The following is a 13,878-nucleotide window of genomic DNA, read 5'->3' on the forward strand; positions in this document are numbered from 1 at the left end:
TTTTGTCAAAATCTTTTGTGATTTTAGCATTTCCGTTTGTAAAAACTCACGAACTGGATTTGCAAAAACTCACGAACTACGTTTGCAAAATCCGCGAACGGGGTTGGCAAATGCAAGTAGATCTAACGAAAAACATCAAAGCCCTAATTTTTATGGTCACTACTATATCACAACAAAAAACATAAAAACTCTAAATATTTTCACTTTTTATCTCTAAAAAAATAGGAACATGAATTAGTTGTAAAAGAAATATCTTTGTGTTATCCTTATGTGTATGCTTATACTCTACCTCTTTAGATTGTATTAGGGGATATTGGTGTTTAAAAATATCATTCAGAAATGTGTACAATATTGATATAGGATAAATAATTTTGTTGTTTGTGAGATATTGTCTTAATCATCCTGGATTTTCTTGATTATCACAAGCTGCAATTAATGAACTAAATCCAACTTGGTTCACTGTGAGGAAAAACGAGACATATGATGACGAAAAAATCTTGTTTGATCGATTTATAAATAGATGTGGATTATTGTATTTTTAAAATATTGTTAAATTACTAAAATGGGGTAGTGGGCTAAAAACGTAAAGCAAAATTGATAAATTAGTTTTTACCAAATTTGTTTAAAGAAGTTTGATCAAATTTCTCAAAGGACAATATGGGTAAGAGTAGGAGGTAGTAATTTTCCGTATACCGGCACAAAGAGCCACGATTGTCTACGAATAAAAAAAGAAAAATCAAAACACCAGAATTAGTCCTTCAAGAAGGAAAAAAAAACTTCTTATAGCAATACTTGGCTAACATCCCCTTGCAAGTGGTACTTTTTAATAACCTAAAACCGTGTCAATTATACTCATTCAATGATATTGAAGTCTCACCTTCCCTTTATTCATATTTTTATTCAATAAGTCTTCATTTTTAGGCCCAAAAGATTTTTTTCATGGCTATATAAATGGGGTGATATGGGTTGTTTAAAATCACAAACTAAACACACTTGGGATTGAAGATGGGAAGAGGATTAGGGAAAGAGGCCGCAATGGCTTCTTTCGTTAGCACATTCTTGGTGATTATGATTTCTATGAGTCTGCCAATAGAGACCGCTGCAAATGGTTACTCTTACGCTTCTCCACCACCACCTTACAAGTATGAATCACCACCACCACCTCCATACAAGTATTCATCCCCACCACCACCTCCATACAAATATTCTTCACCACCTCCACCTCCATACAAGTACTCTTCCCCACCACCACCACCATACAAGTACTCTTCCCCCCCACCACCTCCATACAAGTACTCTTCTCCACCACCACCACCTTACAAGTACTCTTCCCCACCACCACCTCCATATAAATATTCTTCCCCACCTCCACCTCCATACAAGTACTCTTCCCCACCACCACCACCATACAAGTACTCTTCCCCCCCACCACCTCCATACAAGTACTCTTCTCCGCCACCGCCACCTTACAAGTACTCTTCTCCGCCACCACCTCCATACAAGTACTCCTCCCCACCACCACCTCCATACAAGTACTCTTCCCCACCACCACCACCTTACAAGTACTCTTCCCCACCACCACCACCATACAAGTACTCATCACCTCCACCACCTCCATACAAGTACTCCTCCCCACCACCACCTCCATACAAGTACTCATCACCTCCACCACCTCCATACAAGTACTCTTCCCCACCTCCACCTCCATACAAGTACTCTTCCCCACCACCACCTCCATACAAGTACTCATCACCTCCACCACCTCCATACAAGTACTCATCACCTCCACCACCTCCATACAAGTACTCTTCCCCACCTCCACCTCCATACAAGTACTCTTCCCCACCACCACCACCATACAAGTACTCTTCCCCGCCACCACCTCCATACAAGTACTCTTCCCCGCCACCACCTCCATACAAGTACTCTTCCCCGCCACCACCTCCATACAAGTATTCTTCACCACCACCACCACCATACAAATATGAGTCACCACCTCCACCTCCATACAAGTACTCATCGCCACCACCACCTCCATACAAGTACTCCTCCCCACCACCACCTCCATACAAGTACTCCTCTCCACCACCTCCACCTGTCTATGTTTACACATCACCTCCTCCTCCACACTACAAGTGAAAAAGAAGCATATATGTTAACAATGGTAAGTCTAAATCAATTTGTTTTTGTGGTTTTCGTTTACCTCCGTACATTTCATATCTATTTTTGCATATATTGCTAATGTATGGTTATAGTAAAATAAGTAATACTTCATTTATTGTGCAAAACTAATATATTAGAATTATTGTTTTTTTTTTTTCAGTTTCAAGTTGAAGATGAATCTATATATCTGATGGATGGGAACACTCTATTGCTGCAACTGCGAGTATTTCAAATTTGTTAGAGAGATGAGAAGTCAAAGATTTCTAAATATTGTTTGTGTTTCTGGTAAAATGTAATAAGAATCAACCAACCAAAAAAGAAAAGTAAAAAAGAATAAAGCAACATTGTTTAAGTCGTATCTTGGTTTGTCATTGTAATTGTCAACGTGTCTGAATGAAAATAAATGTTCCTTCTTTTTTATAGGTGAGCCCCTTTTTATCGGTAAATAATGGTTGTTTGGATTAAAAATTATTCATAATAACTGAAAAACATGTAACTTTTTCTATTAAACAGAAGTTTTTTTTTTTTTTTTTTTTTTTTTTTTTTTTTTTTTTTGTTGAACTATATTAACCAGAAGTTGCAAAAATATGATGGACAATGATACGTAAGGATTAAAATGATATGGACAATTATCAATCAAATTATTTTATATTTTTTTGGTTCCTAAAATACCCTTTCATATTAAAACTCACTTTCTCCTTCAAAATACCCACAAGTTTTAGAGAGCCAACAAAAAAGAAAGAAAGAAACACACCACTCTTTCTAAAGATGTTTATATCTAGGGACGTTATTCAAAACAAAAACTGTTTTGAACATCTAGATTTGTTTTAAAACAAAATGGAGATTCATTTAAATATGATGAGAAACACTAAATGAAATAGACATATATGAATGAAAAGGGTGAATTTGAGTTCTCTGTTGAGGGAACAATAAAAACATACTAAACATAAATCTTATATGGTTTATCGTGATTTGCGCTTCAGTAGATAAAAAAACGAAAGTGTGAATCACAACAAGTTACATAAAATTTCAACCCTAATTTGTTTGTCTTGCATTTTTTTTGTGATTAGTAACTAGAAGATAATTGTTTATTAGGGTTACACATGTGGAATTTCCACTTCTAGATCATTCACCCAAATCACACTAAGAAAACCCACCAATTGAAGCAAAGAGGGCGAAATCCCAAAATTGTAAAATTGTGTTTTTGAGAAATTTGACCAATACTCCTTAGAAAGTTTAGGTTTTGGTTAAAAATGATTAGTCAATTCTTATTAGTCTTTAGCTTCCTGAACACTTTTTTAATTTGTAACACCTTTGGACCACCTTGCAACACTTTTGCAACAGCTTTGCAACACTTTACGGTAGCTTTGGAGCGCCTTGCAACAACTTTGCAACATCTTGCAACAGCTTTACAATAATATTGAACTTTTAATCAAACAAAATACAAATATTTAGGTTTTAACAAAAAATACAAAATTTAGATTTTTAACAAAAAAAAAGTAACTAGTCTTTTTAATTAATTTTTTTAAAATTGGGTTTTCTTGTTCTGCTTTTATAATTCCACTAGGTTTCCGCCGCGTCCTACGGACGCGACAGCTCCCTCTTGGCTAACGCCGTAACGTTCTCAAATTCTTCCTAGAAATTAAAAACTTCGATAATTTTAGAGAGAACTTACATGTAACATTCTCAAAATTCTTCCTTGCAAAATAATAACAATCCAAAATTAATTACAGTCAATTTAATTAACTTCACTTAATTCTTAACAATATCAATCTTATTTAAATAGCTTACAAATTAGATTCCAAAATTAACAGTGGAGAGAGTTGCAGAGGAGAGGAAGGGAGAGAGATGGTAATAAGAGAAAATATAGGAGTGAGAATTTTAAACTGAATTAAAAGTCTAACCGAATTGATAAAATTAAGGGGACGTGTATGTGCAATCGTGAGAGAGGAAAGTATAGATAGAAGATTCGTGGGTGTAGTTATTTTAGGGAGTTTGTAACCAAATATTTAAAAATAATTCATTGTTGACACTAAAACCCTTCTATTTTAAGTCGAATTACACGAAAAAGAATTTTATAACAGCCGTCAGATGTGATCTTTATGAAAATCCCAATAAAAATGGGTGGTCAAACTTATCCCCTGGATAACTGACCGAGTTGTTTTAATATGATAGAGATAGAAGATTCGTGGGTGTAGTTATTTTAGGGAGGTTGTAACCAAATATTTAAAAATAATTCATTGTTAACACTAAAACCCTTCTATTTTAAGTCGAATTACACGAAAAGGGATTTTATAACAGCCGTCAGATGTGATCTTTATGAAAATCTCAATAAAAATGAACGGTCAGACTTATCCCCTGAATAACCGACTGAGCCTGTTTTAATATAACTAGGTTCCCTCCCCGTCCTACGGACGGGGAAGATCCCTCTTGGCTAACGCCTTCGAAGAGAAGAAAATAAATTTAAATCACAACATAAATAAGATAAAATAACAACCATGTGTTTGAAGAGTAGAGAGGGGGAACCGTATTTATACAATTTTGAACTGACTTAGAAGTCTAACCGCATCACTAAAATTAAGGGGAAAGTGGATGTGCAATCGTGAGTGAGAAGATGCCTGAGATATAGTTATTTTAGGGAGATTGTAACCGAATATTCAAAATAATTAATTGTTTACACTAATACCCTTATTTTTTAAGTCAAATTACACTAAAAAGGATATTATATCAGTCGTTCGATCTAATCAAAGGTAAATCTCTAAAATAAAATGGACGGCCAGACTTAGCCCCTGGATAACCGACTGATCTGTTTTAATATAATAGATAGATTTTTGAAGTCTTAAATTTAGCCAGCCACTGAAAAAAAAAATATTGGGGGACCAATTAGCTTGACCATTAGGAGAAATTCTCCCAAATTTCACAATAAACAATTCAATTTACTATCTCAATATTTCAAGAAAACTTTACACTTAATGTAATTGTTGTAATATAATACTAGAGAACTAGAGATTGAGAGGATAGATTAAAGATTGGGTTTTGTAAGCAACCAAATTGATTTTGTAAGGATTCAAAGTTACTGCCAAAGTAAATGTTTTCTCTTTATTACTAGAAGTATAACCATACAAGAAGTTCACAACTAAAACTAATGGGGATAAGATATTTATATAGGAAATGAGAGGGTGAGGTGTTGAGGTGAGGATAAGAATTGTTAATATACAGCCACCTCACTTTGCCAGAATCTCTTATTACTTACACCCAAAGCAAACTTATCCTCTATAGTTAATTCTATAGGCACCCAAAGTAATACCAAAGACAACCAAGTCAAATGGTCAATGGGCATACACATCTTTCATAACACTCCCCCTTGGATGACCATTGCTTAAAATATTGTAAGAAAAATCTAGTGAGAGATACCAAGTGACACTGGATACGCAAAAACTGCCTCGTTAAAACCTTGCCATAAAAATCCATTGGGACAAAAACTGGACGAAGGAAAAAGAGTACAGAGCGTAAATATCCAGTATTGGTGATGTAAAAGAATCCAAATGATAATATTCTCCCCCTGATGAATATCATATTGTGGATCGTTGTAGATTTACACCATCTGATTATTTAAGCTTCGCATTCCGATACCTTCTACTAGTTTTCTGAACGTTGTAGTAGGCAAAGACTTGGTAAACAAGTCAGCATAATTCTCACATGATTGTATCTTCTGAATATCAATTTCACCATTCTTCTGTAAATGGTGCGAGAAAAATAATTTTGGTGAAATGTGTTTTGTTCTGTCACCTTTAATATATCCTTCCTTGATTTGAGCAATGCAAGCCGCATTGTCTTCATAAATAACGGTGGGTGACTTTGTAATTCCTGGAAGATCACATGAAAGTCTAATATGACTAATAATAGACCTTAGCCATACACATTCTCTGGTAGCTTCATGAAGAGCAATAATCTCTGAGTGGTTAGAAGATGTAGCGGGCATACTTTGCTTACTTGATCGCCAAGAAAAAGCTGTATCGCCACTAGTAAAAACATAACCTGTTTGTGAAACTCCTTTATGTGGATCAGAGAGATATCCTGCGTCAGTATATCCTGTTACTTGTGAACCATCAGAGGAATTTTTCGAATAGAATAATCCCATGTCAGTAGTTCCTCGAAGGTATCGTAGAATATGTTTTATTCCCATCCAATGTCGCTTTGTTGGTGCCGAACTGAATCTGGCTAATAAATTTACTGCAAAAGAAATATCAGGTCTAGTACATTGAGCCAAATATAATAAAGCACCGATTGCACTTAAATATGGTACTTCAGGACCAAGTAGTGCTTCATTATCTTCTTTAGGGCGATAAGGATCTTTTGTAGTATCAAGAGATCTGACAACCATGGGAGTACTAAGAGGGTATGCAGTGTCCATGCGAAATCTTTTAAAAACCTTTTCAGTATATAAATTTTGATGGATAAGAATTCCATTTGTATTTCTCTCAATTTGTAAGCCAATGCAGAATTTTGTTTTCCCAAGATCTTTCATCTCAAATTCTTTCTTCAAATATTCTGCAGCTTTTGAGACATCTTCAACTGTCCCAATTAGATTTATATCATCAACGTATATTGCAATGATAGAGAATCCAATATATGATTTCTTTATGAACACACATGGACAAATAGGATTGTTTACATATCCTTCCTTGGTCAAGTATTCACTGAGACGATTGTACCACATTCTCCCTGATTGCTTTAAACCATATAAAGCTCTATTAAGTTTAAGTGAATACATGACACGCGGTTTTCCTTCAGGTAACTTGAACCCTTCAGGGACTTTCATATAAATATCAGTATCTAGATTGCCATATAGATTCGCAGTAACGACATCTAGTAGATGCATATCAAGTTCTTCTTGAGCTGCCAGACTGATTAAATATCTAAACGTAATGGCATCCATAACAGGAGAATATGTTTCCTCATAATCTATCCCAGGTTTTTGTAGAAAACCCTGTGCCACAAGTCGTGCTTTGTAGCGAATAATTTCGTTATTTTCATTGCGTTTTCTCACAAAAACTCATTTGAATCCAACTGGATTTACATCCTTAGGTGTAAGGACCATTTGTCCAAAAACACTACGCTTATTCAGTGAATCTAGTTCTGCCTGAATTGCGTCTTTCCATTTCGACCAATCAGATCTTTGTCGACATTCCTCAATAGTGCATGGTTCATAATCATCATTCTCTTTTAGAATTGAGGTTGCCACCGTAAGAGAAAATACCTCATCGACAACTATTTCATTTCGGTCCCACACTTCTTTGGAACATTCATAATTTATAGAAATTTCCTCATTGTTAGGTATTTCTGCCTCATGATAGGCCTAAAAATAGGTCTATTCCCGCAAGTATACGGGGTCAAGTTATAGTATGTTAGTAAATCGGGAAATCGTCCCAATGAATAGGTAGGTAACTTCGAATATTGACGGCGAGTTTAGCCCAATAATTAAAATGTCAATAACTACTTAGACTAAAACACACACACACACACACACCACTCATAAATTTGATAATTGATTTGTAAGAAATAAGAAAACGAATAAAACTAAATAAACTAACTAAGAGAGAGGTAAGAAGATATCTAAGGTTATAAAATCCACCGCATAATTTCACTTTATAAAACAAGCACTTAATTACTTAAATCTCTTTTGTATTTACTCGGGATCCAATATAATGAACTATTTGAATTCCGGATGATGTTCTAGATAAAACAATTTTATAATTACTAATTCTAATTGTCTACCTTATAGAGATTTGGATTGCTAAACTATTATTCATCATCTAAAAAGCATACTCCATCTAACAACTTAACGAAAGTATAAAATATCTAATTATGAGGCATGAGTAATGGAAAGAAAATCCAATCCATATAGATAAACAAGCAATAGACATTAAAGCACATCAAAGGATTTAATTAATCAAGAACAAGTATTATAAAGATCCAAAATGGGTTTCATTCACAACCTTAGATTGCTAAGTTAACTATACATGGAATCTAGAATAACATTCATTGACATTGTAAAATAAATGAAAATACTAAGAAATTAATGGAAAGAAATCACCAATCAAATTCCATATCCCCATGTATCTCCAATTTGTCTATGATTTGCTCCATTTGTGCTCAAGAATCTTACTCCAAGAATTCCAAGTAATAGCTATTTTATTGCCACCCAAATAAGAAAAAGAAAGAGAAGGAAGAAATTAGATCTAGAAAGAAGTTGGAAAGAAGAGATGAAGAGGGTAAAGATGATAGAAGAATATGGAAGGAAGAAGAAGAAGACTATTAATGGAAGAAAGAATAGTGGTAGAGAAGAAGTAGTAGTAGAGAAAGATGGAAAAATAATGGATAAAGTGGATTTAGTAGTAGAGAAGAGAGAAAGAAATAGGTAAGAGGGGATTGAAAGAATGGTTTTAGGGTTAGAGAAAGAAAAGAAAGAGAAGGTAAGGAAATAGAGAAGAGGGATATTGAGAGGGTTTGCAAGTCTAGGTTTTAATGGAGGAAGGGACTTATTTATATAGGGTTTTGGTTTTGGTTGGGTTAAATGGTAAAAAGATTTAAAAGATAGGGTCATTTTGGGAATTAATGGGTTAAATATGAAGAAAGGACAAGTCTGGGCGGCTAGAGTTTGGTAGGTGGAATTCGGGTGTTAAGGTGAAGCCGGTTATAAGTTAATAGGGTGAGACGGAGCAGCAGCCCTTGGATTTTCACGCGCCCGGGAGCACCTTAATAAGATGTCTCGGGTTACAAAGGAACATGAGAAAATGGGTCAAACACTCAGCAGCCGTTAGATCTCGAAAACGCGGAAGGAGACGGTAGAGATTAAAACGTGGCCACGGGACTATCGGATTAAATTGCCTTGCGATATACCGGATCATGCTCATAGGGTCCATTTCGTTGCTAAGCGGAAACGCGGGAATTGGATATGCCGGCCTTTATATTGCGCCACGTGTCTTCTTGTATCCCGCGTGCCCGAATTTCTACCGAATCTATCCCACCTGGTCAACAGTATTTGACCCAACTTTGACCTTGATTTATTCCTCTATCCGGACTCCGATTTGACTTCCGTTTTCTCCTACGAACTCGTCTCGACCTCTACTTCTCAACCACGCACTGACCTTGACCAAATTAGCAGAATGTCCTTGACTCAAAATGACCAAAATACCCTTCATGCATCTTTTCCTCATTTTTAACCGTTTTTCACACCTAACTCTGCAAACGACACCTAATCAGGAAAACCAACCATTTTATTATAATAAAGACTCGAAACCGACTAACTTGGCTAAATTAAACGACTCGGATGGGGCATTTTCATGACCCATCAAACATCCCCAAACTTAGATTTTGCTAGTCCTCGAGCAAAACAAAACAAAAGAAAAGACCTAACTCACTTTCGGAGGCATCCCGGTTGCATTTAGCGTATGCAACAAGCCGTTAAACCCTTAGGTTGCCCTAGTGGACGAGTGTGGTCTCGTGAGGGTTTCCATAGATGATACCCACAAACATCATGATTTCAAATACACAAGGGTCTAAAATCCAAATCGTAGATAAGCATGATTGATATAGTAAAGGGTTTAAGCATGTCAACACATAATGAATCAAGTAAATAAGCTCTTGTAAAAGCTAAAGAGCTCTTCACTAATGGTCTTACCCTAAAATGCAAGTGTCATACCATAATAAGCACATCTATGTTCCGAAGACACAAAAACCTTGATTCCCAAGTTAGTACATTTTGCCTCGACTTCGGCCTCACGGACATACACTCCAAATATGAAATCACTCAAGAATGGTTCGCTCGTATGTGTGAGTGTGATCACTTAAATAGGGCTCAACACATTAAAAGGGGTGAGGACAACATTTTGGAACGAATGATCTTCGAAAAGGAATTAGCCACTAATAGAGTGGGGAAGCTCACTCACCCTTCTCAACCATTCTACCCTCTAAAAATGCCTTCTAAAGTTTAGCGGATACTAGAGATGGATGATGATGGTGGATTCCCGAGAATTTCGACCTCTTTATTATGGTAGAACCTCTTAAGCATCTCAACATTTGTTTCTTGCTTCGAATACTTATTCATGAACAAAAACACCAACACATATATACAATCACATCACTCACACAAAAGAGCTAACACATGCTCAAACATACACAAAAATCACTTTATTTCACTCTTTTTTTTTTTTTTTTTTTCATATCACTTTTTTTCATTTTTCATTTTTTTTTCTCATAACACAAATTCAATCAACCAAAATAAAATACTACACACATAACTCTATTCTTGCAATCAACTTTTCATTTCATACTTGCTTTTGACATTCTTCATTCTTCTATCTCATGTCTTCATTCTCGGGATATAAGATGATGGATGGTGATGGAGTATCCGCTTTCCTCTAGTTGGCATTCTCATTGGGTTTCATGGACTACAAGGGCAAGGTTAATTCGCTATCCTAATGTCACTCCTAGTGGCTAAGGAAATTGAGCACACGAGATCAAATGAGCTCTTTTACAAGTTACGAGGTTGAGTAGCTCTTCATTCTACTCGGAGTTAGCGCGGAAGAGTACACTCGAATGGCAATTTAGGCTCTGAGCTCTCACATGGGTTAAGTCTCCACTAATGACTACTTTAGGTCTCTTAGAAATGTTACTTCTTCACTAAGATGTAACTCACATGGCACAACACAAACACTAAAAGACTCGACTTTCATGCAAAGGCCTTTAGCTTTCACAAAACTCGTCAACTCGACACATATGCATCAAAATTCTTAAAACTATCACTAGAATCACATGCAAATCTAAACTCAAAATGTTCAAAATTTTCAAATTTTGGCTAATTTGAACCCTTTTGTCTTTGAAACCCATGGTCATGCATTGGTTATGGTCATATCCCGCATCCCCAAACTTAAAACTAACATTGTCCTCAATGTTCTAAGCATACACTCACCAAAGATAAAGAGACACGTTAATCTAAAGAGAAGAGTGGAGAGATATTACCATATAACCGAAGGAGATAAAAGATGATACTACCAAGGCTCATGTATAAAGAGGTTCCAAGTTGATGCCAAGCTCGCGCCATCCCCAAACTTGGAACAAACCACGCATTAGAAGTAAAACATATAAGAATTGCTCCTAAAAGATCAACAAATATCATGAGAATGAATCAAATAAAAGACATGACCACATACAAATCTACCACTAACGTGGGTATAGACGATTGCATTGAGCTATGCAATTAGCCTTTGATTCTCTTGATTTCACCCAAGAACACGAGTTATGTCTCGTGGAGGGTTTCCAGAGATGATACCCACAAACATCAAGACCCATCTCAATCGGCCTAACGATCATAAAGCAAAAGACGAAAGATTTGGGGGTCAACCCAAAAAAAGCTATATACAAATGAAAATCGTCTCACAACTATGTATAAACTGTAAAGTGCAAGTAAGACGATTAAAGAAAATAAGCCATCCCCAAACTTAGTGGATGCACACTCCACTAAGTAAGTATAAATGCTAGGGGCGACGACTAAGAAGTCGTCAAAAGGATCGACATACAAGGGAAGGGCTAAGAGGTCAGTCGAAGGCAAAAAGTCATATGCAAGCTTAGTGGATAGAACATCCACTGAGTCTGTAGACGTTCTAGGAGAGACGTCTGAAATGTCCCAAAAGGGATCAACGACCGAGTCTGAGATCACATGAAAGGTTGAAGTGAACTCTAAGGGTAAGGCAATAGGCTCAGGGACCAAGTCAAGGTCCATGGTTTCCTTAGGTAAATGGTCTGACAAACTATCCAACATGTCTCTAGGTACTATGTCATCGATGTCCTCAAAGGCATCTAAAGCTTCATAATCAATTATAGCATCATGTACGGCATCTAAGACTGACTCCTTACAAGTGTCGAAAATTGGAAAGTTCAAAATAGTGGCATTCCCAAACTTGTTCATCGAGCCATCATCTTGAATCTCAAAGTCTAATATAGTTCTATCATGATGAGACGACACATGGTGAGGAAACGAGACAACAAGGTTATCAGTTTGTTCAAGCTCTTGGGTCCTCTCAGTTGATTTGTCGACATTTAACTTAGTACTAGGGTTAGACGTATTACCCTCGCCATCGGATCTAGTACCCTCTTGAGTTTGGGGTGGTGAAACCCCTTCCTCGTCGGCTAATAACTGTGACATCATCTGTACTTGATGATTTAGAGACTCAAACTTCTGATGTAACTCTTGTTGCATTTGAGCCTGCGTCTGTTGAAATCGATCTTGTGTCTCTTTAAGTTGTAACATCATTTCAGTCAGACGACTCACAAACTCTAATTGAGAACTATCTTCAAGAGTCTCTTCATGATAAGGCTCACTAGTGTAACGAGATGAACACTCTTGTTGATAGTTCCCACCATACATGCTAGGATGATACCTACTTCTAAAATCATTTGTCTCAGAAAAGTGTGAAATGTAAGGTCTCTCATACATAATTGATGTCGGACCATATCTATCACTAATCTGATCGTCTCTACACATCCATCGGTATTCTCCTAGGGTCATACGAGATCGGTCAGGCTCAAATGGTCTATTCCCCTCACTAATCGGAGCATCCCCACACATCCTTTGGTATTCACCTAAGGTCATATCAGGTCGGTTAGTGCGGGGAATCCTCGAAATAAGCTCATCATCATCAACATCGAATGGCCAACCGTTATAAGAACGGGCCATGATTTAACAGTATTCAAAGATGGTAGCACATAATCACAAAATGGAAACTAACAATTATAGAACTAAACAATCGCCCAAAAGTAAGAAGAAAGAGATAGAATGCGATACTATCGACTTTTCGCTTGACTTCTCGATTCCTTCCTTTCCTTCGCTCCTATGTCTCTTCTGGCTATTTCCTTGAAATGGTACCTAAAAAAAAAATAAACTTAAGAAAATAGAAAAACAAATAAAGCAAAAATGTCTAAGTAAGAAATTAACACTAAACTAATGAACAAACCAACAAACTATATCCAAACTACTAAACCTATCCCCGGCAGCGGCGCCAAAAACTTGATAGGCCTAAAAATAGGTCTATTCCCGCAAGTATACGGGGTCAAGTTATAGTATTTTAGTAAATTGGGAAATCGTCCCAAGGAATAGGTAGGTAACTTCGGATATTGATGGCGTAGTTTAGCCCAATAATCAAAATGTCAATAGCTAACTTAGACTAACACACACACACACACTCCACTTCATAGATTTGATGATTGATATGTAAGAAATAAGAAAACGAATAAAACTAAATAAACTAACTAAGAGAGAGGTAAGAAGATATCTAAGGTTATAAAATCCACCGCATAATTTCACTTTATAAAACAAACACTTAATTACTTAAATCTCTTTTGTATTTACTCGCGATCCAATATAATGAACTATTTGAATTCCGGATGATGTTCTAGATAAATAATTTTATAATTACTAATTCTAATTGTCTACCTTATAGAGATTCGGATTGCTAAACTATTATTCATCATCTAAAAAGCATACTCCATCTAACAACTTAACGAAAGTATGAAATATCTAATTATGAGGCATGAGTAATGGAAAGAAAATATCCCCATGTATCTCCAATTTGTCTAAGATTTGCTCCATTTGTGCTCAAGAATCTTACTCCAAGAATTCCAAGTAATAGCTATTTTATTGCCACCCAAATAAGA

General features: G+C 36.2%; 1 protein-coding gene across 1 annotated transcript; it reads left to right on the forward strand.

Annotated features, from left to right (window-relative positions):
* Positions 1 to 831: 831 nt before the first annotated feature.
* LOC147567196 (uncharacterized) lies at positions 832 to 2,583 on the forward strand. The gene is made up of 2 exons (XM_086653809.1): positions 832 to 2,164; positions 2,324 to 2,583. The coding sequence occupies exon 1, from the start codon at positions 1,006 to 1,008 to the stop codon at positions 2,137 to 2,139; it is 1,134 nt and encodes a 377-aa protein (XP_086509935.1). The 5' UTR covers positions 832 to 1,005; the 3' UTR covers positions 2,140 to 2,164; positions 2,324 to 2,583.
* Positions 2,584 to 13,878: the final 11,295 nt, after the last annotated feature.

The sequence above is a fragment of the Eschscholzia californica genome, unplaced genomic scaffold (genome assembly GCF_041429995.1).
Source record: "Eschscholzia californica isolate CP2 unplaced genomic scaffold, dmEscCali1.0.p SCAF_1, whole genome shotgun sequence".
Classification (NCBI taxonomy): Eukaryota; Viridiplantae; Streptophyta; class Magnoliopsida; order Ranunculales; family Papaveraceae; genus Eschscholzia; species Eschscholzia californica.

Coding starts and splice junctions, on each gene's coding strand:
- LOC147567196 (XM_086653809.1), top strand. CDS start 1,006: ATGGGAAGAGGATTAGGGAAAGAGGCCGCAATGGCTTCTTTCGTTAGC.